At 46.7% G+C, this 25273-nt stretch overlaps 1 protein-coding gene across 4 annotated transcripts in view; it reads left to right on the plus strand.

Moving 5' to 3' along the window:
• Positions 1 to 25273, plus strand: part of LOC119163671 (uncharacterized) — a 58017-nt gene that overhangs the window by 20105 nt on the left and 12639 nt on the right. For 3 of the 4 annotated variants that reach the window (XM_075888983.1, XM_075888981.1, XM_075888984.1), the window contains 2 exons: positions 21481 to 21633; positions 23560 to 25206. In XM_075888983.1, coding sequence (XP_075745098.1) covers positions 21481 to 21633; positions 23560 to 25206 — 1800 coding nt within the window. The remainder of the gene's footprint in view (positions 1 to 21480; positions 21634 to 23559; positions 25207 to 25273) is intronic. The other variant, XM_075888982.1, reaches the window with a different exon arrangement.

Consider the following 25273-nt stretch of genomic DNA (forward strand, 5'->3'; position numbering starts at 1 on the left):
GGGGCGAAGCAAGTTCGCGTGCTGACATCGGTCCACGTTAAAACTACAGTGACGGCAATGCTCTGTTACACGTCAGATGGGCACAAGCTTTGCCCGTACCTCATATTTAAATGGAAGACACTCCCGAAAGGAGTCGTTTTTTCGAATGGTGTGATCGTGCGGGCCAGCAAGAAAAATAAGTGCGCGTTGCAATCGATGTCTTACTTTTTTTTTTTTCGCGGTGGAAATCGGGTGCGCGTTACAATCGAGGGCGCGGTAGAATCGAGTAAATACGGTAACTGCACCCAAGTCAGGGTTTCCTTTTCCTGTAACCCGTCTCATGGTGGAAGAGAAGGGGAGATAAAGGGAGGCAAATTCTCGCGGTTCTGACGATTTGTCAACATGCTTGGGTGTCCCCTTGGAGCTACAGTCGAACCCGGATATATCAAACTCGGATATATCGAATTATTGGCTAAATCAAACAGTTCGAAAATCCCCCTGAACTTCCCGTGCAAAAGTATGGGACCAGTGCACCCATTTATGAACTCCCGCACAATTGGACATTCGCTATATCGAACGCTGCGCCGCCCCATGGCCCAGGAAGTGCATTTTTCCTGGCAAATATTGATCAATTCTAGGCCGTGTTCTAACAAGTTCCGGTCCTTTTTCGCGCTGAACTGGTTTGTTACGCGGCACTTGCTACATCTGTACCATTGATGCGCGATCTGCAGGTCTTAGCGCGCGGACAAAATGTTTTCGAAAAGACCGATTGCCGAGGGCAGCGATATGAGAATGCGAAGTGACTCTGCGATCTCTGTGCAATGTTCGCATTCTCTTCCTTGTTGTTAGCGCACAATGACATGCAAGCCTGAAAAGTATGGCCTTCAAGATGTGCTACCTGTCACGTATTTTTACTGTTTTCGGTTTCAAAACACGTGTCTCGGAGGCTATGCTTTTTTCTATCTTTTCGCAACAAAGTCGCTAAAAGCAGTGGTTGTCAGCTACAAAGTCATAATCACATCGATATCGCCAACATGTAGACGGTGAGAGCTCAGACGAACTCGGCGTTGCGTTTTTTGTGCCTTGTGTTTTTGTGCACTTCTCGCCTCGTTCCTGATAAATCCTCATTGGGGAGTTTAACTCTTTCCTTACCGCCAGGAAAAGACCCGTTTTCATGTGGTGCAGAAAAAAAAAGTTTATTGTTATATAACAATGTTTTTTGTTGATTGTAATACACCAAAATGTAGACAAATAAATGCGCTTTTAAATGATATAAATACAAAACATGTGTTTGCAACACAATAGCCGACAAAAAATCCCAAACAACAAATTTCTCGCAACTACCGCAAAAAAAATGTGGAAAAGTGAGCATGGTGGGCACAAATATCTCAGTAAAAAAAATTCAAGATATACGTTTTGTGGCATATTTACATAGCTAACTATCCTAAAAGTTTCAACAGTACACATAAAAAATTGTTAGCACAGCAAAAAAGAAAGTTAGCACTTGTGATTACGGGACAATTTTTTGAGGGTGCAAGAAAAAAAAATTTATCCGCAGATAAAAAATATTTTAGATGTTCAGCAGCCCATGAAAATGTAAAGGAATGAATGGTCTATTTAATTCAATAAATTTAGAACAAGTTTTTATTACAAAGTAAGAATAAAAAAATCACAAACAAAAATTCTCAAGGACACAAGTTTTTTTTTCAAAAAAAGTGGGTGTAACAAACGAAAAGATGGCAATACAAATTCTGAATATACATTGGTTAGGTAGTAGTTACTTCTAAATACCACAGTGGTTACAAGAGTACACGTAAACAACTGTGAGATCACACAAAAATGTTATCCCTTGTGGTGGCGGTGCCACTCACCAAAGCAGTCTCTGGTCGCGATGAAGCACAAGTAAACGCCACACGTTTCCGTCACGCTCAGCATACTGAGGAAGGAGAAAAAAAGTTTTCTTGGCATAACCCCACGTGGGATTAGCCCAGAAAACAACTCTGCTGTGCTCCAATAGAGGTACAGGCGAGGCAGTTGCACTATCCCCATGTAGATGAGGAGTCCGATGAACTTCATCATTTCATCTGGGGAAACATTTTTCCACGATCCGTCGCGTTCCGAGTACGTTGGTTTCTCGAGAATGTGCGCCCAGGCGTATTTATTTGTGTTCTGGCACATCGCTGTGACGAGTTCCGTTGTGAAAAACGGCAAGAAGAAATCCAGGGCTCTAAGAAACCGACTAGCGCTGCTCCGTCGCGCCATGCCCAGATCGACTCCCGGTTTCCGTCTTGGACAAAACTGCACGCGCTGTGCTGCGGGAGGCATTGAATCGCGCCCATAGGATGTAGAGACCCTGCCGATGGAGATAATAACTGTGACAACACGCTCGGTCCCCTCGCAGACGCTCAACAACGCGATAAATCCCGTAAAAAAAACTCACCGTCGAGCTGACGAAGACGTTCCCGGTGTGTTGATTGCCTCATCGCTGTCGGTGCTAAACTCCGATGATAGGGAATCTTCTTCAGGGCCACTGCTACCACTTTCATCCGAAAAATCTACTGTAACAACACTAGAATCACGAGAAATACGACAATTCCTTTCAGACCCGGCGCGCGACGACGACGCCGTGGCTGCCGCTATCGCCAGACGCTCGCTTATCTTCCAAGCAAGGTCAAAAATCACCGGGTCTCCGGAAACCAAAACCGAAACTGACACGGGTTGTGTGCTTCCTGAGCTTCATTTCAGATGGCGCCTCATGTCCATAAAACGCGTTGGGGCGCGGGAATTTCAACTTGAACCCATCGATCAGATTGATCGAAATTGAATAGGCGCGGTAAGGAAAGAGTTAAGGGGGCAGACTGGTCTTAGACATTTTTTTATTTCTTCAGTGATCTTGATAAAACTGCACAGGGATATGCAGTTTTCTCTGTTGATTTCAAATATTTAATTAGTTTTCCTGTAACTCACTTTGTTCCTGAGATAACTTAAGTTCACCCCCTATTGTTTAAGGCCACCATAGAAAAAAAAGTGCTTAATTAAAAGTGATATTTAGGATATGCCAACATAAACTAATGACTATAGAGTGAAAGTATGGAAGACGTTTTTGTTTTCAGGCCTTTATTGGTTATTTTGCAGCAAAATGAACTATACATTTTCAAAAGCAGTTGGAATTGTGTTACAATTTTGATGAGTAATTAATTAAAAAGACATGTGCTCTAAATTCTGCTCCCATACTTGCATTCTACACACATACAGGTTTCCACTGCAAAGAGAATTATTGTTGTACCTGCCCTAGCTGCAGAGATATTGAGGCCTCAAAATTGAATAGTCACAAATTTACTGTTTGAGAAAAATGGAAAAACTGAAAACACACAGTTTCTTCAAAAAGCAACAATCATGATGCGCATGTTTTGCAATCCTCATGAAGGCGCTCATAAATTGGTAGTAAAGCTTTAGACAAAAGTTTGTCAAATTATAAAGAAGCCTCAAAGACGGTTCCCCATTTTTTTGCAGGTTCTGCATGTTAACAGCACCAAGAATCTCGACAGTTAAAATGACATTACAAAAAAATTACTACTTCCTAGTGCATGAAAATTTGCAGAGAGATAGAAAAATTCTTGCAGAAACCAAATATGTCAATTTTAAAAAATGAATTTTTTTGTCACTTTTTGGTCCCATAGAGCAGTCTGCCCCCTTAACTGAACTTTGACCCCCATGTAGCGATAAAAGTTATGACTGGCGCTTGGAGCGACGTAAAGTAAAACACTGTGTTGCAAACGTTCCTTGCGGGCCAGGTGATGACTTCGGGTGCGTCATGACCGCTAGCAACGCTGTACAGTGCCTCAGTTCATTCTGTGACTTATCAGCATTTCCCGGCACCATCTCGGACAGAAGCGACTTCACCAGTACTGATGACGATGTTGCCGTTTCTGACTGCATCAATGCCGAGATTTTTGGCTACCAATGACGTGGAAGTGTACTCGTGTGTGTGTGATGAATATGCAAACGCCTTCGCTGCCGCTGCTAACCAAGCTTTTGCATCGGCGTTCAAACAAAGCTTGCATCGGCGTTCTGCGTCAACCAACGTTGTGGTCGAAGGAAATAAGTTCGCTTATTTGAAAAGCTTCACTGATATTAAAGGTGTTTGGAACTTGACAGCACGCAAGGAGCAAGACAAGTTTACGGACTAAGTAAAGTGCGGTAACCTGCAGTTAGCGCCTTGTTTTTGAGCGAATTTTCATCTTAGCTGTTGTAACGATTTCAGAGGCCTGAAATTCTTCAGTTTCGGCCTTATATATGCATATTTTGTATTTTGAATTCTCGATATATCGAACTACAGTCCAACCTCGATATATCAAATGGCGCGGTGATCGCGAAATAGTTCGATTTATGCAGAATTCGATATAAAAAAAATCATGAAAAAAATGCGTCTACAGCTTGCTGAAAACAACCAACGAACCGTTCAAGCGTGGTGCAGTAAATACTCACTTGAAGATTCAATCATAGTATTTATTGTGTTGGTTTAATATATTGAAAAAGAGTAGCCTGCTTTTTGTTGGCCATTGCGTGTTTGACGACTGCCTTCTCAATATAGTCCAGGCGATCCATAAGTGATAGGCCGGTGCCTTCAATCGCGCCGCAGTGGCGGCGCACAAGGGCCAAGGCAGCTACGACCTCAGCTGATGTCGGGAGCGTGGCACCATCAGCGCTTGCGGGATCCACCTCGGCAGTCTTCATTTGGCTGCTCAGCAGTAGCTTCGGCGACAATCTCCACATACGTGAGCTCGCTGTTCGGAGTTAGGCCTGTCGCGCACCACAGCGCGTGACAGGCCTAACTCCAACGACCGATGCTTGCCGCTTGCCGATGCTACGGGGGAGGAGCTTGCCACAAGTGCGCAGTGTGCCGTTGACAGCATAGAGACTGCAACGACTGCAAGCTGCAAGGCTGCGGCGCGAGTCCGGGTGTAAAGCGTGCCCATGCTGGCTCGCCTGACTGCTTTCCCTTTTCCGGCGGCAGCGCAGGCCGCGTCCGAGACGGTCGTCTGCATCCTTTCCCTCCTATACTTTCCTCCTCAATTTTTACCTCCCACTCCCCCTTCCCCCACGCGAAGCCGTGTCGGTGCCTTCGTATTGAAAGACAATGACAGCTCCGCGCTTTTCTCTTCACATTCCTCATTCAAGAACCTCTACCGCAAGGCTGCGGCACGCGTACCCCGCTACGTTAAAGTGGCGCTCTCGGCGCCATCGATGTGTGCAGCATTCATAAACGCCCGCCGCTCTACCGCTACTTTCGAGAGTTGCGGGAAAGCTCGCCGCCTGTCAATGGAGCGCGGGCGGTTTGGGGTGGCCGAGTTCGATATATCCGTTATATGTCAAACTTTGTTCGAAATAAAAAATCAATAATGCATGCGATTTCCTGCGTGATATAGGAACCGTTCGATATAGGCAATAATTCGATATATCAGTGTTCGATATATTGAGGTTTGACTGTATTTCACGATCCTCTTAGAGTTTGATATATCTGGGATCGTCTCTATCTACACTGTAGAATTTCCATTGTGACAAGTCGATGTTCCTAGCTCCCTTGGTGTCTTGATTTGTTGATCTCTAGCAGTGGCAGCTTCAAGGTTGTTGCGTTGTATATCCGCCGACGAAACGCGGCAGATATACAACGCTAACTATGGCAAAGAAAGCAGCCATCATTCAGCAAGTGCTCAGTGGTCGTCCGCAAGTCGAAGTTGCTCGAGAGTTCAACTTTTCGAAGCAAACCATATTGAACTACATGAAGAATAAGAACAAGATCTTAGGCGCGACGGAGACATCATCCGGAAGTGAACAAAAGAGGGTGCACCAAGGTGTTCATCCACAGTTGGAAGAAGCGTTGAGCATTTGGCTTAACGCTACCGTGTCTTAACGGGTTCCCGTTTCCGGCCACCTCTTTAAAGCAAAAGGCCGAGACATTGGCACTTCGCCTTGGCATTGATAGATTTAAGTTCAGGGATGGCTGGCTCCGGAACTTTAAAAAGCGGTACGACCTCGCTTTCGAAAAAATGTGCGGTGAGAGCGGTGCCGTGGATAGCACACTGGTAGCGAACTACCGGGATGGAAAGTTGGTGGAGCTGCTTCGGCGCTACTCGCCTGACGACACCTTCAACCTCGATGAAACCGGGCTTTTCTATAAGCTACTACTGTAGAAGACACTCGCCCATTCTGGAGAACCTTGCCACGGAGGTAAACTCTGCAAGGAACGAGTCACAGTCGTCGGCTGCAATGCTTCTGGCACGTTAAAGCTCCCGCTGCTGGTAATCGGGAAATCGAAGAAACCCTCGATGTATAAGGGGAAAAAAATCTGCCTGTCTGGTACGAAGCCAATACGAAGGCGTGAGTCACGCAGAAGCTGTTCACAGAGTATGTAGGAAAATTGGATCGAAAGTTTGAATTGCAAAAGTGCAAGGTCCTTTTGTTCATAGATAACTGTACTGCCCACGTGCCGATCAGCTGTCTGAAAGCCATTGAGCTAGCATACCTGCCGCCGAATACGACCAGTATTCTGCAACCTATGGACCAAGGTATTATCAAGAATTTGAAGGTGCTGTATCATTCACGCGTGCTGCAGCGCGTGTTGCTCTGCTTAGAGAGCCAGATAAAATACAACATTGATTTGATGTCAGCTGTGAGCATGCTTGCTGATGCCTAGAAGGCAGTGTCGGCAGGCACAATCAGCAACTTTTTCCGGCACGCAGAATTTACGTTGCGCAGTGAGCCCGACACTGCAGCCGAAGAACCCGACAATGCAACTGAAGAGCCGGACCTGCCGCCCAGCGCATCGAGCTCAGGTGCGGACGTTATCGGCGACCTGCGAGGCTGTGGTGTGCCGATTCCCGACACTGTTACGTTTGAAGACTTCGCAAACGTCCACAGTGCAGTGTCATCGTGTGCCGAATTGAATGACGACGACATAATTGAGCAGGTTCTGCAACCGTCAAACAGCGGTTCTGACTCTGACGATGATGACGCGCCGTGTGCTCTGGAGCCGTCGCATGCGGACCTGTCTCGAGCCCTCGCTGTTCTTTCGTCGTCGTACAGCGATCGTATCACACTGGCGGAGATGCAGGCGGACTTGCGTGCACGTAAGCGCAAGTGCATGAAGCAACGCATTAACGACTTTTTTCGGCTGCCGGTAGACGGAAGTGTCAATAACTATTTTTTTTTTCTGACGCATTCATTTTATCGGAGTTTCGATAATTCGGACTTATTTGCATTCCCCGTGGAGTCTGAATTATCAGTCCGCGCAACAAAATGATTTTTTCACCACGGCCGCCGATTCTTCTAACGCCGCCGCGTGCACCGATCCAGGCGGCCATGCTTTGACTTCTGCGCACGCAGGCACTCTTTCCAAGTTTTTCTATGTGCGAGTTTCGAGGACCTTTCAAGCAAGCTACCCAACCTCCCTCCTTCTCGCGTGTTTTGGTTTTCAAGGGCGCCCTCCCGCCGTGTCCTCCTCTTTATCGCAACTCGTTGCCCTTCTCTCGCAAATCTGCTCTCCTCTCTTGATTGCAACCCCTTCGCCCGTCTCCACCGCTCCGCGACGCCAGCCACGCCGGCTCGAGTTAGTTTCTTTTTCTGACTAGAAATGGGCCCACAGCTGCTCCACACGTTCTGTCATGTGTGTCGCGTGTGCGAGTCTTGCTCACTTTTGGTGTGCATGTGTGGTCATGATGGCCGACGGAAGGACTAGCACGCTTTTTCCTGCCGCTCAACAAAACGTCGAAAGTGTGACCGCTTTGCTTGAATGTAATCGCGTTGCGGAGCACTCGCTCATAGGTGTTGACCATCTAGCAGCCAACTTGCCGCTTCAGGCGTCACGGTATTCAGCTGGGGAGATGGGGAATATTTCCTGGGCGGCGGGGATGGCTACATGCCCGCGAAATTGTTTTCGCGAGGCCAACTTCGTCGAGGTCGGGCCCGATGCCGAGCCTGAAGCTTCCGAACTGCGGCGATTTGTGGCAGCGTGTCATCGACTCCGACCTGGGAGAGCGGGTGGGACATCTGTTGCGATGGTTTAATTACGGCCGATAATGATGCCTACACTGCGGAACCGTGCACGGATTAGGGCACTGGGATCGAAGTACACGGCAAGAGCGATTTGGAGAAATCTGATTGCGAGAACGACGAAACTTTGGAGCCAGTGTTTCATGCAGCTTATGCCACGGACCTCGGTGAACGAGCACACTGCCATTTTAAATGAACTCGAGACCGCCCTTATCGCTTCTTCTCTTCGAAACACGTGCATCACGGACTTTTTGGGGCAAAAAAGTTTGTGTTTTCACTCGCAACTTTTTTAAAAGCTGTGTTTCATTTACTACGAGCTTCGGGATACAGCGAACGGATGCCGCGTCACGCTCAGGTTCGTTATAAGTGGGCTCGACTGTCGTTTACAATTTAGTGTGCTTAAAAAATATGAATCTTAAAGTTTAAGCACTCGGCATTAGGTAGCATGAGAACTTGGCGATGAATAAATTTTGTGGGATGAATGAAACACTGCTTTTTTCTCTTTTTTTTTTGCGGTGCGAAAACACATTGCAAGTTGATCGAAAACTGACGTGCACATTTCATAGCAACATTTACAGTGCAATTAGCCCAAGAAATGTCTAGCCAAGAGAATAGTCCCATGCATAATATGTGCTAGATTGTGAAAGTGATGTTTTCAAAAACCTTGCACTGTACCAAATGGCACTAAACATTTATACTGTTTTAAAATGCCAAGCTACTTGCATTTTTGTCAATTTATTAAAACGTAGCAACAACGATAACATATTGCACAGTAAAAGCAAATGCAGATGATTGCGGTTCGTAATTATTAGCAAAACGTCGGTTACACATATGTACATACGGCACGGAATTGTCGGCAGGTTTACTGAAAAGAAGTTTGTTGAACTAGCTTTGCCTTTTTGCGCTCTCTTTGTGTCCGAACAGCTGTGCTGTTTTGCAAGCATTTGGCGCTTGCGATGAAATGCATACGAGCTGTTAAATAAAAGCGAATTGTTTGAGCAGTAAACTGATTTGCATGCTTGGAACACCCAACAATAGTTGTGCCTCTCCTTACTAGAGCAGCCAGCACATGTTTTGGTAACAAGGAGTTACCAAAACATGTGCCTTTGCTAGCTTGTTTTATAGTGTTTTCTACTGTGCTAGCAGTTTTTATGGAGGGTATGCGAGGCTGTCACTGGCACATTTGCGCTTGATGATCAGTATGGCCTCTTTCGACAAGGAATCACGCCTGCCAAAAGCATCTTTTTTGCAGACCTCGCAGGGTGTAGTTTTCTTCAACTTGAAAGTCCTGTAGCCTGCCAGGAAATAAGCTGTGGCTTCTGGCGATGCTGCATTGTACTCATGATCGTTGGGAACACTTTAGAGGTCATGGAATGGTATGGCCATCAGCTGTTGCCACGCGAGGGCCTCTCAATGCTAAACTTGGTCTCTGTAGAGAAGCCTTCGTCCCCTCCTAATGACCTCGCAAGGCAAAAAACATCTCTGCAAAAAAAAGTATAGATGTAAGCACCTTAGGTTGCCTCAAGGCAGCAGAACTCTTTTACCTCTAGTGGGTACTGTTTTGATTTGACTGTTCGGGTTTAGCTCGGACCGTCGTTGAGTAATAATTCTATAATGCATAACACTGACGTTGTTGCTACGCTGTTGCTCGCGGCAGCTTCGTGGTTGTACAGTTGTACTATTTGAGCTGTCTGCATTACGTTTAAACTCGAAGTGCGGCATGTTCTATGTCAATTGGCATTTTCAGCGTAGCTTTTATGGCGACCGCTATCATTTTAACCAGAGCCGTTTTGCCTAGATGAAAAACGTCTGTAAAAGCCTAAAACAAGTTGACTTACTGGAATACAAGAATTCCATAGAAAACAATTCACTTGTTTTCTACTAGTTACAAAAAAAAACGTATTCGACAAAACAGTACCCATGGTATACGCTGTTTGCCAGACAATTCTTTGCGACAGCTATCAATCGAAAGCAGAGTGCAAAAACGTTACGGCAACTTCGTCTTTCTTGCTCCATATTGAATTCCTTTTATAAAAAAGTGAAAATATTCTCATCACATTGTAAGACATCTCTACTCTTTTCATCACATTCTTATCATGAGCAGCACAACTCAAAATATGCAGTGGCAACCACTTCTTTCAAGCACAATCCAACAGAGGTCGATGAACTATGTGGTTTTCGTGAAATGTCTCTAGACAGCTTTCTTGATTGCGTTTAATGTAGGAAGAAGGCCGTGTAAAGGATGATTTAGGCAGTATTCTTGAAAACACGCGATCAGAGTGAGTGCACTTTTGTGTGTTTCGGGTGCTGCTGGTTCAGGGGTACTTAAGAGGGACGCTAGGCACTCGTTGCATGTTGTCTACCTACGGAAGTAGTACACTCTGTGTGTTACTGGTGAACTACGCTGCACCGGGAAGAAGGGACACCGGCATGTGCCACACCCCGTTACTTGCTACTATATGGTTCATAAATTAGAATACTGCAATTGAGAAAAATATGTACTGCTGTAATCTATACTGCTGTGTTTGCTTGTAAGGGAAATATATATTAACGTGAAAATATCCACTGCTTTGGAAGAAGTGTGACGGTTTTCAATTGATCGAATGTCAATATGATGCAGCTCTCTAAGTATCAACGGCATTGTTCGTCGCTTGCCTTTCTTCTTGCTGTTCTGACTGCTCCTCCAAACCGCGAATTGGGCATCCGAGGGGCGCCATGAGTTTTGGAGAGGATTGGCGTCTTGGTTATGAACATTTTGGCATTGATATATATGGTGGAATTGTTAGGAAAAAGCGACGAAGGGTACCAGATGCCGGCTTCCACCTTTTGCGCAAGATCAAAACTTCTTGTCCAACAAAATGTGATGGCAATGTGTTACGATGTTGTCATTCTCAAACTGAATGACGTAGACCTTGCGCTTGGCAGTGAGCTATTTTTCATTGCAAAGCTTGCTCTCACCTTTTGAATAGCATCGGATTTTTTTTTTTAGGTCTATCACGGTCAACTATAATTGGTTTATAGTCGAATCTAGAAGAAATTATGGCATGTAAATGATTTGCTTTACTATGCCGGATTTAAAAGCTTGGCTATAGTAACATAGTCTCATTTTGTTACTCGTCCTGTCACTTTCCCAGGTTATGTTTATTGGAGGTTACAACTACCTTTCAATCTGTGCCTTCATCATGCTCTTAGATTATTTTTGTCAGATAAACAAATATCTCTCCACCTATACATGCATTTATAATACTTATGCACTGTATATTATTTGAATGCAGTAGTGTAAAAGAGCTCGTATTGCAGAAATTCTCATGTCGGCGTCTCTGGTCGTGCGCTGGGAAACATCATATAATACTTATGCACTGTATATTATTTGAATGCAGTAGTGTAAAAGAGCTCGTATTGCAGAAATTCTCATGTCAGCGTCTCTAATTGTGCACTGGGAAACATCATCTTGTCCATGACAAAAAATATCAAGAAACCTGCTAATAAAATACATCTTAAAAACCAGGCTGTCTGCATGTCAATATAAATGTCATGTGGTACAAGTTTTCATTATTACTGTGCCTAACCAAAAAAGTGAAGCTTTATGTTCACACTTCTTTCATTCATGTAGTAGAAGGAAGTGGTAGATGAGTAGAATCGCACTAGGTGTCAAAACGTGTGAAATGTGCAACGAGTGGTTGTTTTAAAGGCTCCCCCATCACAGTGCGCTCAAACATGTAATCGCGTGTTGCCTTACGCTCACCTAGATGACCCTTCATGTATTTGCAAAAGGAACAATTATGGCGTAGTTGGCAATAAACAATTATACTGTCGATGGGTATTGTACGATTAGTTTGAAAGGCCAGTGTTGCATGCAGTCATTCGTTCTCTCCTGGCACGGTTGAGGCAAACACAGAGATCAAAGACAGGCTAGTGATTGAGATGATGATTCGCACAGGGCCCGATTACGCTACGGCGGTCTACTCTTGAAGGCGAAGCTCATGCGTCATCCAAGTTCTGTAGTAGTTGTGTTTCTAACTACAGTAAAGCCTCGTTAATTTGAAGTTACTGGGGCCACGAGAAAGCTTCGAATCAAGTAGGTTTTCAAATTAACAGAACATACAAAAAATGGGATGCAAGGAATTTAGAACTATTCAAGCTAATCCGTGCTCATCGTTTGCTGTGCCGGTTAGCTTGCGGCTCCAAAGGTTATGTTTTCCAGCAATACCTGGTCTTTATTTTGCCTCGAACATGGAGAAACGGTGCGCCTCGCTGCTGCCACCGAAAAAAAAAAAAGAAAATAACGTGGTCGTGATTGACTGAAATGTGTGCCTGCAGAAAACAAGACATCTTCACTGCAACACAGTAGCGACAGATAGGCAGCATGTCGCCTGCTCCTCTCTGCGTCAACACGTCATGATTTAATAATGGCCAGTATGACAAAGATCACCATGTGTTTTGGATGGAAAAAAAATTATCTTTGAAACTTTCGAACTTAATTTTCGAAGTAGGTGTTGCTGGCAAGAATTCTGCCAGCAGTGCAAAGACACGAATTGCTGTAGCTACTGGCAATCGGAGGTTCGCATACATTGCGATTTCCGCAAAGTTTTTCTTTATCATTTTTTTTACAATCCCAGAAAGAATAGGTAAACCATGACCCACTGTTGCGAGAAACATGCAATAAGCTGCCTACGTGTCACCGCTGTGTTGCAGTGAAGCACAGCTCGTTTTTCGCAGGCGCACATTTTGGTTGACCACGAGACCGTTTTTTGCTTCGTTCTTTTTTATTTTTGCGCTAGAAGTAGCGAGACTGGTTTGCTTCAGCTGCCACTCATTAGTATCAATACGTTGCATTGCCTTGTGGCAATTAATGGCCGTCCTTTCCGCGGATTTGCGGCGAAATCGGCATGCGGAACTGGAACACGGCACCCAAAGTTTTCGAATTTACCGGACTGGCGCTGGCCACCGTTTCAAATTATCCACTCTAACTTACATGGGAAAAATGGGACCGCAGAAATCCTTCCAATTAAGTGGGATTTTGAAATAAGAGTTTGAATTAACGAGGTTTTATTGTATTGTGAAATTGTTGTCACAGTATATGTAATACTCAACGTTATCACCTCTGCCATACCTGCCAGTTATTGCCGCATGTTATTATGCGTTTCGGGAGAATAATGAAGGAATGGCAATTTTTATTTGCCTAACAATACGAAATCTTTGGTAATGTACAAGGCTCGACAGAAAAACCTCCATATTGTAAATTGGCAGCATCTTAAAGAGGCCTATTTCATTGCTGAAGGTGCCGTTGGGACTTTATTGGCCAATTAGACTTCAAGTCTAGAGAGTAGTCTGTGACAATGGCTGGGCTGGTAGCTCCACTCTTGGCAAGTAGCGTAATCTGGAAACTTTGTATTTTCTCTGTAATGACAAGTGACTTTTCTTTTAACGTATCTCTAGACACCTGAAGCAGATAGGCAGGGAAGCTTTTAGCCAAGTGGTAAGTCCATGCTTGGCCACGACAGCTTGTATTCAGTAATTTTGCGCAAGGTATGGGATAGACTTTCTTCACAGGTGTCCTATACGAGTACTTTCCATGCTTCATCAACAGACTAGAGTGTCATGTCCGTAACACTCAGCTGCACTGAACCACACATTGTTGCTTTTTTTTTTTCTCATGGAGGTGCTGTACCTATGCCATGCAAGGGGATCGAAGGGGATAAAATCTCAAAATGGCAAAGCGTGTTGTTAACTGGCGAGTCGTACTGGAGCTTAGCTAAAGCAGTTGATAGTGATGTCAAATCCTTGTGTAGCCTCAAAGAAAAAGTCTACAGCTTGTGTAATATCAAGCGAAAAAACACTGAAAACACAATGTCACATCTGTGGAGTATATCCAATTACGAAAAACACTGGGAAAATTGACAATTTTCCGCTTGCTCCTCTCTAATTTAGTTCAAAAAGCCATGTGTTGAAGGGACACTAAATTCAAATAATTTACATCAGAGTGAAAGCTCAATGTATGACATCTAAAACGACGATATTGCTGCGACAGCTTCGCCACATTCAAGTAGCCCGCCACAATCATCGTCACCAGCACCAGCAAGACCCGGCTCGGCTGGCATGCGCCACGCGTTCGTACGTTGAACAACGAGGAAGAGGAAGATAGTCGGATCTGTGCCACTCGGCCACTCGAACTTGACAACCATAGTTTTTTTAGAATCGTGGGCACAAGTTCGCCCTAATAAAGACGCTTGTTTTTTAACCTGTCGGCGTCAGCAACGCTACATTTCTGGTGGAAGTGCTGGGTTATGAATCGAAGCCCCACGAGCTCAAGACAGCGTAGCCCCGACGACCAGCGTATCAACCCCGTGGAAGTGACTCCGGTACACCAGAGGGCAAGTCGCCGTCTTCGAGGTGACTCACCTGAGTTCGGTCCTCTTCACTTCACACCAAGGGGAATTCAAACGATGGATGCCACCACTTTGACTAGCCAGGTAACACCGGCACAAGTATTCATTAGCCAACCGCACCAGCCGCCAGTTTTCCACGGCGACTCGTACGAGGATGTTGAAGATTGGTTGGACCTGTTCGAGAGAGTAGCGAGCTTGAATGGATGGGACGAAAGAGAGAAGCTCCGTCGCGTATACTTCGCCCTGGAAGACTTCGCGAAGACATGGTTTGAGAACCATGAAACCTCGTTGTCTACCTGGGAGGTATTTCGACGACAAGCGGTGGCTACGTTCGCGAACATAGACCGGAAAGAAAAGGCGGAGGCAGCTCTTCAATCGAGGAACCAGCTCACGAACGAGAGTGCTGCTATGTACATTGAGGACATGGTCCGCCTGTTCAAGCGTGCGGATTACAACATGGCTGAGGATAAGAAGGTGCGCCATCTAATGCGCGGAGTGAAGCAAGAGCTGTTCGCCGTTCTCGTCCGCAACCCTCCGAGCACGGTTGCTGAGTTTTACTCGGAAGCGACGGCCATCGAAAGAACACTAGAACAGCGCGCTCGGCAGTACAACCGGAATGTTAACTGCGCATCTGCACAGGTATTTCCCGGAGGCGTGCGAAACGACGTTGAAGCCCTGCGAGAGCTAATTAGATCAGTCATCAGAGAAGAACTGAGCAGACTGCATATGCCCCAGACTTCAACTGCACTATCTGTTACGGACGTTGTTCGTGACGAACTGAGGCACGTGATACGAGAGCCAGGGCGTGAGCTGCAGCCGGTTCGACCTATCCGAACATACTCTGATGTTGTCAGACAACCCACGGTACACAGCAATGCAGCAGTTGCGATGGCAACGACTCCTCTCCCACCTGCGGCACGCAGCGCACCTCGTCCACGGGAACCGACAGCTACCTATCTGCCCCCAGGAGCACGTAGCACACATCACTATGTGGAGCGTAGGCCCAGGAAAAGTGACGTCTGGCGTGATCACGAGCGCAGGCCTCTGTGTTTTCATTGTGGGGAAGCGGGTCATCTGTACTGATTCTGTCCTTACCGACAGGCTGGATTAAGAGGCTTCCCGTCATATGCACCGTGCCCCCGAAACGGCGAACGACCAGCGGAGATTGAGGAGTACTTGTCGACGCGCCAAAACTCGCCAACTCTACGCCAACACCGGTCACGGTCACCATCGCCTATGCGCTACCGGTCATCCAGCCCACGTACACCTTCAAGGCAGCCTGGTCATCGCTCTCCAAGTCCACACCCGGAAAACTGAAGCAAGCGACCTGTGGAGGTGAGGCCGCTGATAACGTCAGTTACGAAGATCCTCCAATTTGGTTTGAGGGTGATGACGGTGTATTTCCGGTAGATGGGTGCAGCAACGAAAACGTTACTTCAGATTTGCGGTTGAGAATGGAAGGATGGGAGCTGAATGCCTTAGTCGACACCGGTGCTGATTATTCAGTGATAAGTCACAAGATGGTGAAAAAGCTAAACAAAGTTGTGACACAGTGGAGTGGATCGCAGATACGCACGGCAGGCGGTCACATTATTACGCCCCTTGGCAGATGCACTGCAAGACTTGAAATACGGGGCTTTATTTACGTGGCCGATTTCATTGTGCTGCCAGAATGTTCAAGAGAACTCATTATAGGAATGGATTTTTTGCGAGCTAATGGCGCCGTAATTAACCTGCGTAGGTCCAGCGTGTCGTTTTCGACTGAACGAGCTATACCTGTGGAGGAATCTGAGGAACGACGCCTAACTGCTCTACGCGTTGTTCATGATGACGTAACTGTGCCGCCACGCTGCAGTATAATGGTGCTCGTAGAAAATGATGCATTGTACAACCGCGAAGGCATAGCGGATACAAATGTAGGACTGTTTTTGAACAAAGGTGTCTGCGTAGCTAGGGGTCTTGTTCACTTGACGAATGGCCGTGCAGATGTCCTACTCACAAATTTCTCCAATGAGCTTCAACACATCGCTCAAGGCACGGCTATCGCCTATTTACACGACTTCTGTATGGCGACTGAACTATGCAGCTTAACGACATCAACCACTCGACCAGTGGCCTGCAACATCGACACATCCGTGACCGTCAATCAGAGCCTTCCGGACAGTCAGAAGAAACAGATTTACGCCTTGGTAAAAGAATTCTCTGATTGCTTTTCAAGTACCTCGAAGGTCAAGCGCACGTCAATCACGAAACACAGAATTATAACGCAAGACGACACGAGGCCTATATGCCAGCATCCATATCGGGTGTCACAGAAAGAACGGGAAATTATCAAGAAGCAAGTGGAGGAGATGCTTTCTGATGATGTCATCCAGCCTTCGAATAGTCCATGGGCGTCTCCCGTAGTGCTCGTTAAGAAGAAAGACAACACACTTAGATTCTGCGTCGACTACAGAAAACTGAACAGTGTAACTAAACGAGATGTCTACCCCTTGCCACGTATCGACGATACACTAGATCGGTTGCGATCCGCAAAGTTTTTCTCCTCCTTAGATCTGAAAAGCGGATATTGGCAAATAGAGGTGGACGAGCGGGACCGTGAAAAAACGGCATTCGTAACACCAGATGGCCTCTACGAATTCAAAGCGCTTCCATTCGGCCTCTGTTCCGCACCAGCGACGTTCCAGCGAATGATGGACACTGTCCTCGCCGGATTGAAATGGCAGTCATGCCTAGTGTATTTGGATGACGTGGTGGTATTCTCTGCAACGTTCGACAAACATCTAGAGCGACTACGCACAGTATTGGAAGCCATCCGGTCAGCGAAATTGACAATCAAACCCGAAAAATGCCACTTCGGCTTCGAAGAGCTGCGATTCCTTGGACATGTCATTAGTTCCGAGGGTGTTCGTCCCGATCCCGAAAAGACAGCCGCTGTTCAGAGGTTCCCTACACCCAGAGACAAAAAGTCAGTGCGTCGATTTTTGGGTTTATGTGCCTATTATAGACGATTTGTGGAAAACTTCTCAAAGATTGCGGAACCTCTTACAAAACTGACAAAAGACGACGTGCCCTTCACGTGGGAAAGCGAACAACAGAAAGCTTTTGACGAATTAAGGAAACGACTACAGGGTTCACCAATACTTGCCCATTTTGATGAGACAGCCGACACTGAAGTCCATACCGATGCCAGCAATGTCGGCCTCGGCGCCATCCTTGTCCAGTGGCAAAATGGTCAAGAGAAAGTGTTAGCCTATGCCAGCCGCAAACTATCAAAAGCTGAGGCAAACTACTCTGCAACTGAAAAAGAGTGCCTCGCAGTCATCTGGGCCATAAACAAGTTTCGACCCTACCTTTATGGTAGACCGTTCAGAGCTGTCAGTGACCACCATGCTCTATGCTGGCTGGCAAATCTCAAGGACCCGTCAGGTCGACTAGCAAGATGGAGCCTTAGGCTGCAGGAGTATGATATTACGGTCGTGTACAAATCGGGAAGGAAACACAGCGATGCCGACTGCCTGTCACGCTCTCCCGTCGATCCAAGTGTACCTGAAGAGGAAGACTTCCCGTTTCTAGGCGTTGTCGACACATCCAAAATCGCTCAACTACGAGATGACCCGGATTTGCTGGCACTTATACAACACCTGCAGGGTCTCGACGTTCAAGTCCCTCGCATATTCTCCAGAGGGCTCTCCGCGTTCTGCCTTCGAGGAAGTGTCCTTTACAGGAGGAACTTCGAACCTAATGGTGAAACGTTTTTACTAGTCGTGCCCACAGCCATGCGAGAGGAAATTCTGCATGCATGCCACGACGAGCCAACATCTGGACACATGGGTGTGAGCCGAACATTCGCCAGGATTCGCCTGAAATACTATTGGCCTAAGTTGCTCGCATCAGTGCAGCGCTACGTGAAAACTTGTCGTCAATGTCAACGGCGCAAAACTCCACCCATAAAACCAGCCGGCTTTCTCCAGCCAATAGACCCTCCAGATGCCCCATTCCAACAAGTCGGCATGGACTTCCTAGGACCTTTGCCGACATCGCGTGCAGGCAAGAAATGGATAGTCGTAGCCACGGACTATCTCACCCGTTATGCTGAAACTGACTCTCTATACAGTGCGACAGCTGCCGAAGTCGCCAAGTTCTTTGTGAACAACATAGTGCTCAGACATGGTGCGCCCATCGTCGTTATTACGGATCGGGGCACCGCATTTACTGCAGACCTAATGCAATGCCTGATGCGCATGACAAATACCGATCACAGAAGAACAACGGCGTATCACCCTCAGTCAAATGGCTTAACCGAACGCCTCAACAGAACTCTGACCGACATGCTATCAATGTATGTTGATGTTGAACATAAACAGTGGGACGAAATATTACCCTACGTAACATTCGCATATAATACAGCCGTTCAAGAAACAACCACCGTTGCCCCTTTCGAACTAGTATTCGGCCGAAGAGTGACCACCCCGCTGGATGCCATGTTACCACTACAGGACGAAAGCAGCTATCCACCTGACTTAGATGACTTCTTGCAAAGAGCCGAAGAAGCACGGCAAATGGCAAGATACCGAATACGCCACCAACAGCACGTCGATTCTAGTCGCTACAACAAGCGACGCAGTGACACACTTTATCATCCCGGTGACAAAGTGTGGATATGGATACCAGTGCGCCGCCGCGGACTCTCTGAAAAGCTTCTTTGCCGATACTTCGGCCCTTATGAAGTACTCAACCGTATCAGCAACGTCACTTATGAAGTTAGATCCGCTGGACACGTGAGTTCAAGACGCCGCAATCCCACGGAAGTGGTTCACGTAGTCCGCATGAAGCCCTATCATGACAGATCGTCGAAAAACGAGTGAGAGTGCGCGTGTATCTTTTCACTGTCTTAAGCATCGGGACGATGCGTCTGAGGAGGGGGGCAATGCTGCGACAGCTTCGCCACATTCAAGTAGCCCGCCACAATCATCGTCACCAGCACCAGCAAGACCCGGCTCGGCTGGCATGCGCCACGCGTTCGTACGTTGAACAACGAGGAAGAGGAAGATAGTCGGATCTGTGCCACTCGGCCACTCGAACTTGACAACCATAGTTTTTTTAGAATCGTGGGCACAAGTTCGCCCTAATAAAGACGCTTGTTTTTTAACCTGTCGGCGTCAGCAACGCTACAATATTATCAACAGCAGTGCCCTACTCACCAAGAAGTTAAGATAAATGCACGAGAACACGTGCGCCACAGTAATTCCGATGATAATTCCGCGCAAAGTAATTCCGATGACGTGAAAGGTACCGCCTACTACTATCACTAGTAATCAAACTAGCTACACTAAATAATGAAATTCCCGTGCATCAAGGAGCGTAATAAAATGCTGCTTGTTCGTGTCTGTTTAATTCATGGAGAAAAGTACTGCCAGATGTTACTATGTGGAAGGGCGCAAGTGGTTCAAAAGTTTGAGCTTCACCACGTTAAACTGGACATGCCGTGCCATCTAGCAGGGCCCAGTTAAACCAAGCACGCCTGCCATCTCTGAGGCCATGGCAGGAAATCGTTCAGTGGCCGTTGCTGCTGTAGTTCACGCTATTTTCACTCTGCTGCTACTAGCGTCGACAGCCGCGCTGTAAAGTGGGGCAACGTTGTGCACGGCAACAGCGACGTGAATGTTTCCATTTGATGCGGGAAAATGCCTAATATAGAGGCATAATACCAGTCTTTAATTCAATGCATTTCAGCAGCAACTGCTTCTGAAACATTGTCTCGTATAACATCTGGCTTTTGTTCTTCAGTAATTGAGCTTAGTTGCTAATTTGTGTGCTGCTTCGTTATATTTATGGCACACCTAACATATCCAGTTGGACTCAATAGGGCAGTCTTTACAATCACACAAAGTAGTTGCATATATGTGCCTTTGATTTACTATACTTATTCAGTATTGGAAGCTTTCAAATTTGAAAAATTATGAATCGATGTGGGAGTAATACGTTTAACATTGAAGTGGGGCTTCGCGGCAGTGTGCGTTTCCACTGTGTAGGTGTTTTCACGGCACAGCGTCATTTTGCTGCTGTGAACCATCTCTACAGTGTGTTACATGCCAACTAATACACCTGTTCATTTATGTCCAATACTTTGAAATTACCAACAATTTAAATTTGAATTAAGTATATTTGCCCACAGTGATACTCGTTCGAATATTCATATCATTTGAATATAAGTACACTCCTACCATTGTGTTCGGTTAGCATAGGCCTTAATGTTCAGCACTAGATATTTTGCTTTTTTTTAGTCGTCTATAGTTCTTGCAATAAAGAGTATGTTGTTTCCAAATGGGCAGACTGTCAATAAAGTAAGCGGCAATGTTTTAGCAGTGTGTGACAATGCTGCTTTGTTGATCTCAAGCTTGAACATTAAAGGAGCCCTGCAACACTTTTTGAGGATGGTCAGAAAATGCTGATTGGTAGTCAAGGCTCCTGAGAATACTCGAGCCAAATGATATAGCGCAGCACATGGCCTAGAATGTACGTTAAGTTTTCAGTCAGCTAATAATCGCTTTCTTTTGTCTCTTTGAATGCTACTACATAACCCGGAATAGATGCGTCACAGGCTCAAGTATCGTGCCATTGTCCGATTTGGACATGGCATGGTCGGAAGTTATTGAGGCTTGCTGCAGACAGCCACAGCTTGTGCGTTCAAAGAAGAATAAAAAGAGAAAAACTGGTCAAGATCAAGAGGTGCGCACGTGGCAAAGCTTTCAGCTCTCCCTGCTTAGCTTCTAGTGCTGCCCTTGGGACAAGAGAATAGGAAGGCAATTGCAGGGTGTGGCAAATCTTTCTAACTGTGCTCGCACTGGACTGATTGTAAAATATTTTGCCGTGGTTTGTGTAGAAGGCAATAAGCTCCGTTACTGAATTCATCCTATGGCTACTTGGAAAGTGTTGCAGGGCCCCTTTGGACTTGAAATTTGTTGATCTGAGAAAATGAGTGGCAAGCGTTTTAGGGAGATTAGAGTTAGCACGTCAGTTACCTCGATTTAACAAAGTCTTTGCAAATCGCACACAGGCACTTCGACAACATCCTCCGCACGCTGCGAGAGCGACCGACGCCAAAGCAGCAGCGAGAAAAATTCGTCCCTGTACCATTTACCGGCACGGCACCTTCTAGTCACCCGCGCTGGGTGCGTTCCATTGGTGCTCGAGGGGCACTTGGAAACATGTAAGCAGGGCTGACAAGCGACAGCCAGATGTAGCACCACTTGGTCAACTCAATGACATTTGTGTCACTGAGGTTTGGAAGTAGCGCGGTAAAAAGGTGTATGGAGAATTTCGATAATTTGACATCTCCTGGTTCTAACGCTCGGACTGTTCAAGCCGTATAGCTCTCTTGCACATACCCTTGGTATTGCATCCCTGCTGGCTTGCACAATGCGATCATAAGTGCCTAGCCAGCAGCATGTGGTACGACTTATGCCAGCACACCATACCACATAGGTACTTGAGGGCTTTAATAAAATGAGCTCTCTTTAGTTGGTGCACAGTTTCGTTTGAACAAATTTTCAGTATGGCTGAAATTCGAATTAGCATGGTTACATTGTATATAGGTGGGTGTACATTTTGCCCACAATTTGTGCACAATTGTTGCGTGCTTTCCCGAATTCGTCTTAATCTTAGGTAGGTGATGGCTTTCCACGGTGGCTTCTCAAGGCCTTGGACGTATGGGGAACAAGGGCAAGGTTGCAGTGGTAGCATTTTAACGAACAGAGCTGGGGTGAAAGTGTCGTGTCGTGTGCCAAGCTCCCTTTCAATGTCTATATTATTTTGCGGCCCTTTTCTTAATGACCTCTTTATATCCTCCTTGCTTTCTTGGAACTATAAGAGCAGTTTGTTAAAAAAAGATCTTGCTTTTAGGAAGCAGCTGAACCGGCAACGTTTTGTGGTGAGGGTAAGGCAAAGCGTTTGACCAACAGTGGCTGTAGTTAAGCAGTTGTTGCAGCCTGCCCAAGATCTTTGCATACATTTTCAGATGAGGTACTGGAGACCATTAGCAGTTCTGTTTTTGTTTGACCAGGCGAGGTTTTCCTGGGGGATGAGATTGGCACAGCAGTGGCGGCACGTCTTTTTTGCGTGCTCATCGCCACTTGTCAAAGAGCATTATGTGTATTGATGGGTTATGGGAAGACATGGCAATTAAAATATTTTATTTACTTTTTTATCAACTTAGATGAAACTTGGTGCCTTTATGTCTATTTGTGTGACGATTTCAATAGGCAATTTATATTGTTTATTTTACAAAGTGTAGTTTCTAAAATGCAAACTATTTATTGAGCCTTTGAGGGAGCGTGTTCTTTTCTGAAGTTAATAAGTAAATTAGCATATCACAATATTCTGCATCATAATCATATGGGGGCATTGGGACATTAAACCCCACATATCAATCAATGTCACAATATTCTGTAGTTGGAGCTGATTGCAGTGCACTGTGATCAGCTCTTATTCCAGATTATTGATATGCTAATTTACTTTGTAGCTATCCGCTAAGAAAAATCTTGCCCCTCATAAAGCGCATGATATATTTTGTATTTAAAAATTACACCATAAACAAGCAAAATGATTGTGTATTTAAAATTGGCACATAAATATACATGACCTCTCCAAGTTTTATCAAAATCCAGAAACAAAACTTTTCAAGGGCAGTGTCTCACCTCGTGCGCAAGCTAAAGTAGTGTGAATATTTAGTTACATGCTTGATGAGTGCACAATTCATAAAAATCTCTGAACGAGCACTAGTTCACGTGTTGGTCAGTAAGCTTTCCGGGCATGCAAAATTACGTGCATTAAGCATGTAGTACGTAGTAACTGGTTCAGTTGAGAAGTCCTTTGTCTAAAGAAGCTTTTGGATGCAAATGCTACTTGGCTAAATCTGTTTTGCTGCATTTGCAACTGGTTGCCCTTTGACATGCGACTACGCTTTAGTCAGGCACCAAATTCAAGATAGCTTTAAGAAGATAGGTTTAAGGAACATCACCACAGCTTTTGTTACGTGGAAGAGAATGCTGGCTCTGCGGCAATAGAAGTAGCGGTACTGTCCAGCAGAGTTACCGCTTGCATTACTGGAGCATGTTGTCCTCTCTGCAATGCGCAGGTGACACGGGAACAGTGACTGCCATTGCACAGAGTCGGATTCGTGATGGGGAGCTTCACAGCAACAATGGCTCCTACTCTGCAAGGAAGAGCAAGAGGTCCCGCAATCACGTGGATCCTACCGTGATGGCCGAGCAGATGACAGGCCACCGTGGCAGTGACTCCATTGACACCCTACTAGCATACATCTACTCCGATGACAAGAGCGGAGCACCAAACAGCTCAAACAATGGGGGCAACAGTGTGGCCACAGAGAACCGCAAGGGCAAAAACGTGCGCAAGGGGACGGCCTCATCTTCGTCCAACTCTAGCGGTGCTAAAAACTCCCTGTCGAGTCCGCCACCAGGCCAGGCTGAGGAAAAAGAGGCGACACAGGAGGGCCTGTCGGAGGACGTAATCAACAACAACTTTGACTCCTCGCATCGACGAGCCGTCTTCGAGGATACTCCTCTCTGTGGAGGCGGTGGTGGCGGCAGCCCGAATGAGAAGGAGCGCTCCTTCTCACCGAGCTTCTACTCCGACTATGGCACGGAGACCGAGCTTGCCGGGTGCTACAGGGTGGATCTGTCGTCCTACTCAGACGTTGACCAAATTCAGGAGTCTGAGTTCAGGCTAGTCACGAAGAAGCCGAGGCGAAGAGCTCAGCTCAAGAAAGCAGCAACCACCGTGTACGAGGGCTTCCACAGGCCGCTCGGAGGAGGAGGAGGTGGCGGCAGCAGTGGGACGGGATTCGGCAGCTCGCATGGAACTGTTACCGGCAATGGAGTGGTCCACGAATCAACAGTGCGAAGACCCGGTGTGCATTCCCTAGAGAGCCTGTCGCAGCCACAACCGCCGCAGCAGCATCAACAGCGCAACAGCGTTGGCGCACCAAGCATCCACCAAGAGCCCCCCGCCACCGCGGTGGGGGGCGGCCGCCAGCACAATTACACCGGCTCGGCGCCGCCTTCCGAGCCGTCCTCTCCAGAGAACTCTGACCTGGACAGCGTCCACTCGCTGCCAGTGAGTAGCGGCAGTGGCGTGGCTGCCACCATGATCTTGCAGACGTCTTATGCAGACATTGCGCGCATGTCTTGCCGACAGGGCCGTGGCGGGACTAGTGGAAACAGTGGTGGTGGGTGTGGTGGTGCCGCTGCGCCAAATTTGTCAGTGGGGGCAGAGAACTCGACAGCCGTAGTAGTGCCTTCGCAACAAACGGCAGTTCAGCCTACTAGTCAAGGAACAGAGACTCCGGCTGCGACTGCCACGACTGTAGCTACACCCACAGCAGGTGATTCGACCGTGACTGCAGTGAGCAGTGGTAGTGTACGTGAGAATGTTTCGTCGTACTCCACGGAGTGTTATCACGGTGGCGAGAGCAACAGGTCAAGCAGCCCTGCAGTTGTGCTCCTGGACGACATTTGCGGCACACCACCCTCTATGCTTAGCCAGATAACTTTTGGTTTTGATGTGAATGAGCAGCTAGTGCAAATGAGTCTGAACAGCCAGTTCCAATGTGTGCCTTCAGGGGGAACTCTTAGGGAAGGGGGAGAGCCTGCTGCCATGGCAACTGCAGCTCCCACCGTTGTGGCTCCTCCTCGCTTTGATGGGCGGCCGGAAGAGCTGGGCAGGTTTAACCATAGGGACGTGGTGGACTTCCTGGACTGGGGTGAGCACCTCTCGAGCCTTCTCCTATTGCTTCCTTTCTTTTACATCGGCCCTTGCGTTAGTACTTA

This window comes from Rhipicephalus microplus, chromosome 3 (genome assembly GCF_043290135.1).
Source record: "Rhipicephalus microplus isolate Deutch F79 chromosome 3, USDA_Rmic, whole genome shotgun sequence".
In the NCBI taxonomy this organism is placed as follows: Eukaryota; Metazoa; Arthropoda; class Arachnida; order Ixodida; family Ixodidae; genus Rhipicephalus; species Rhipicephalus microplus.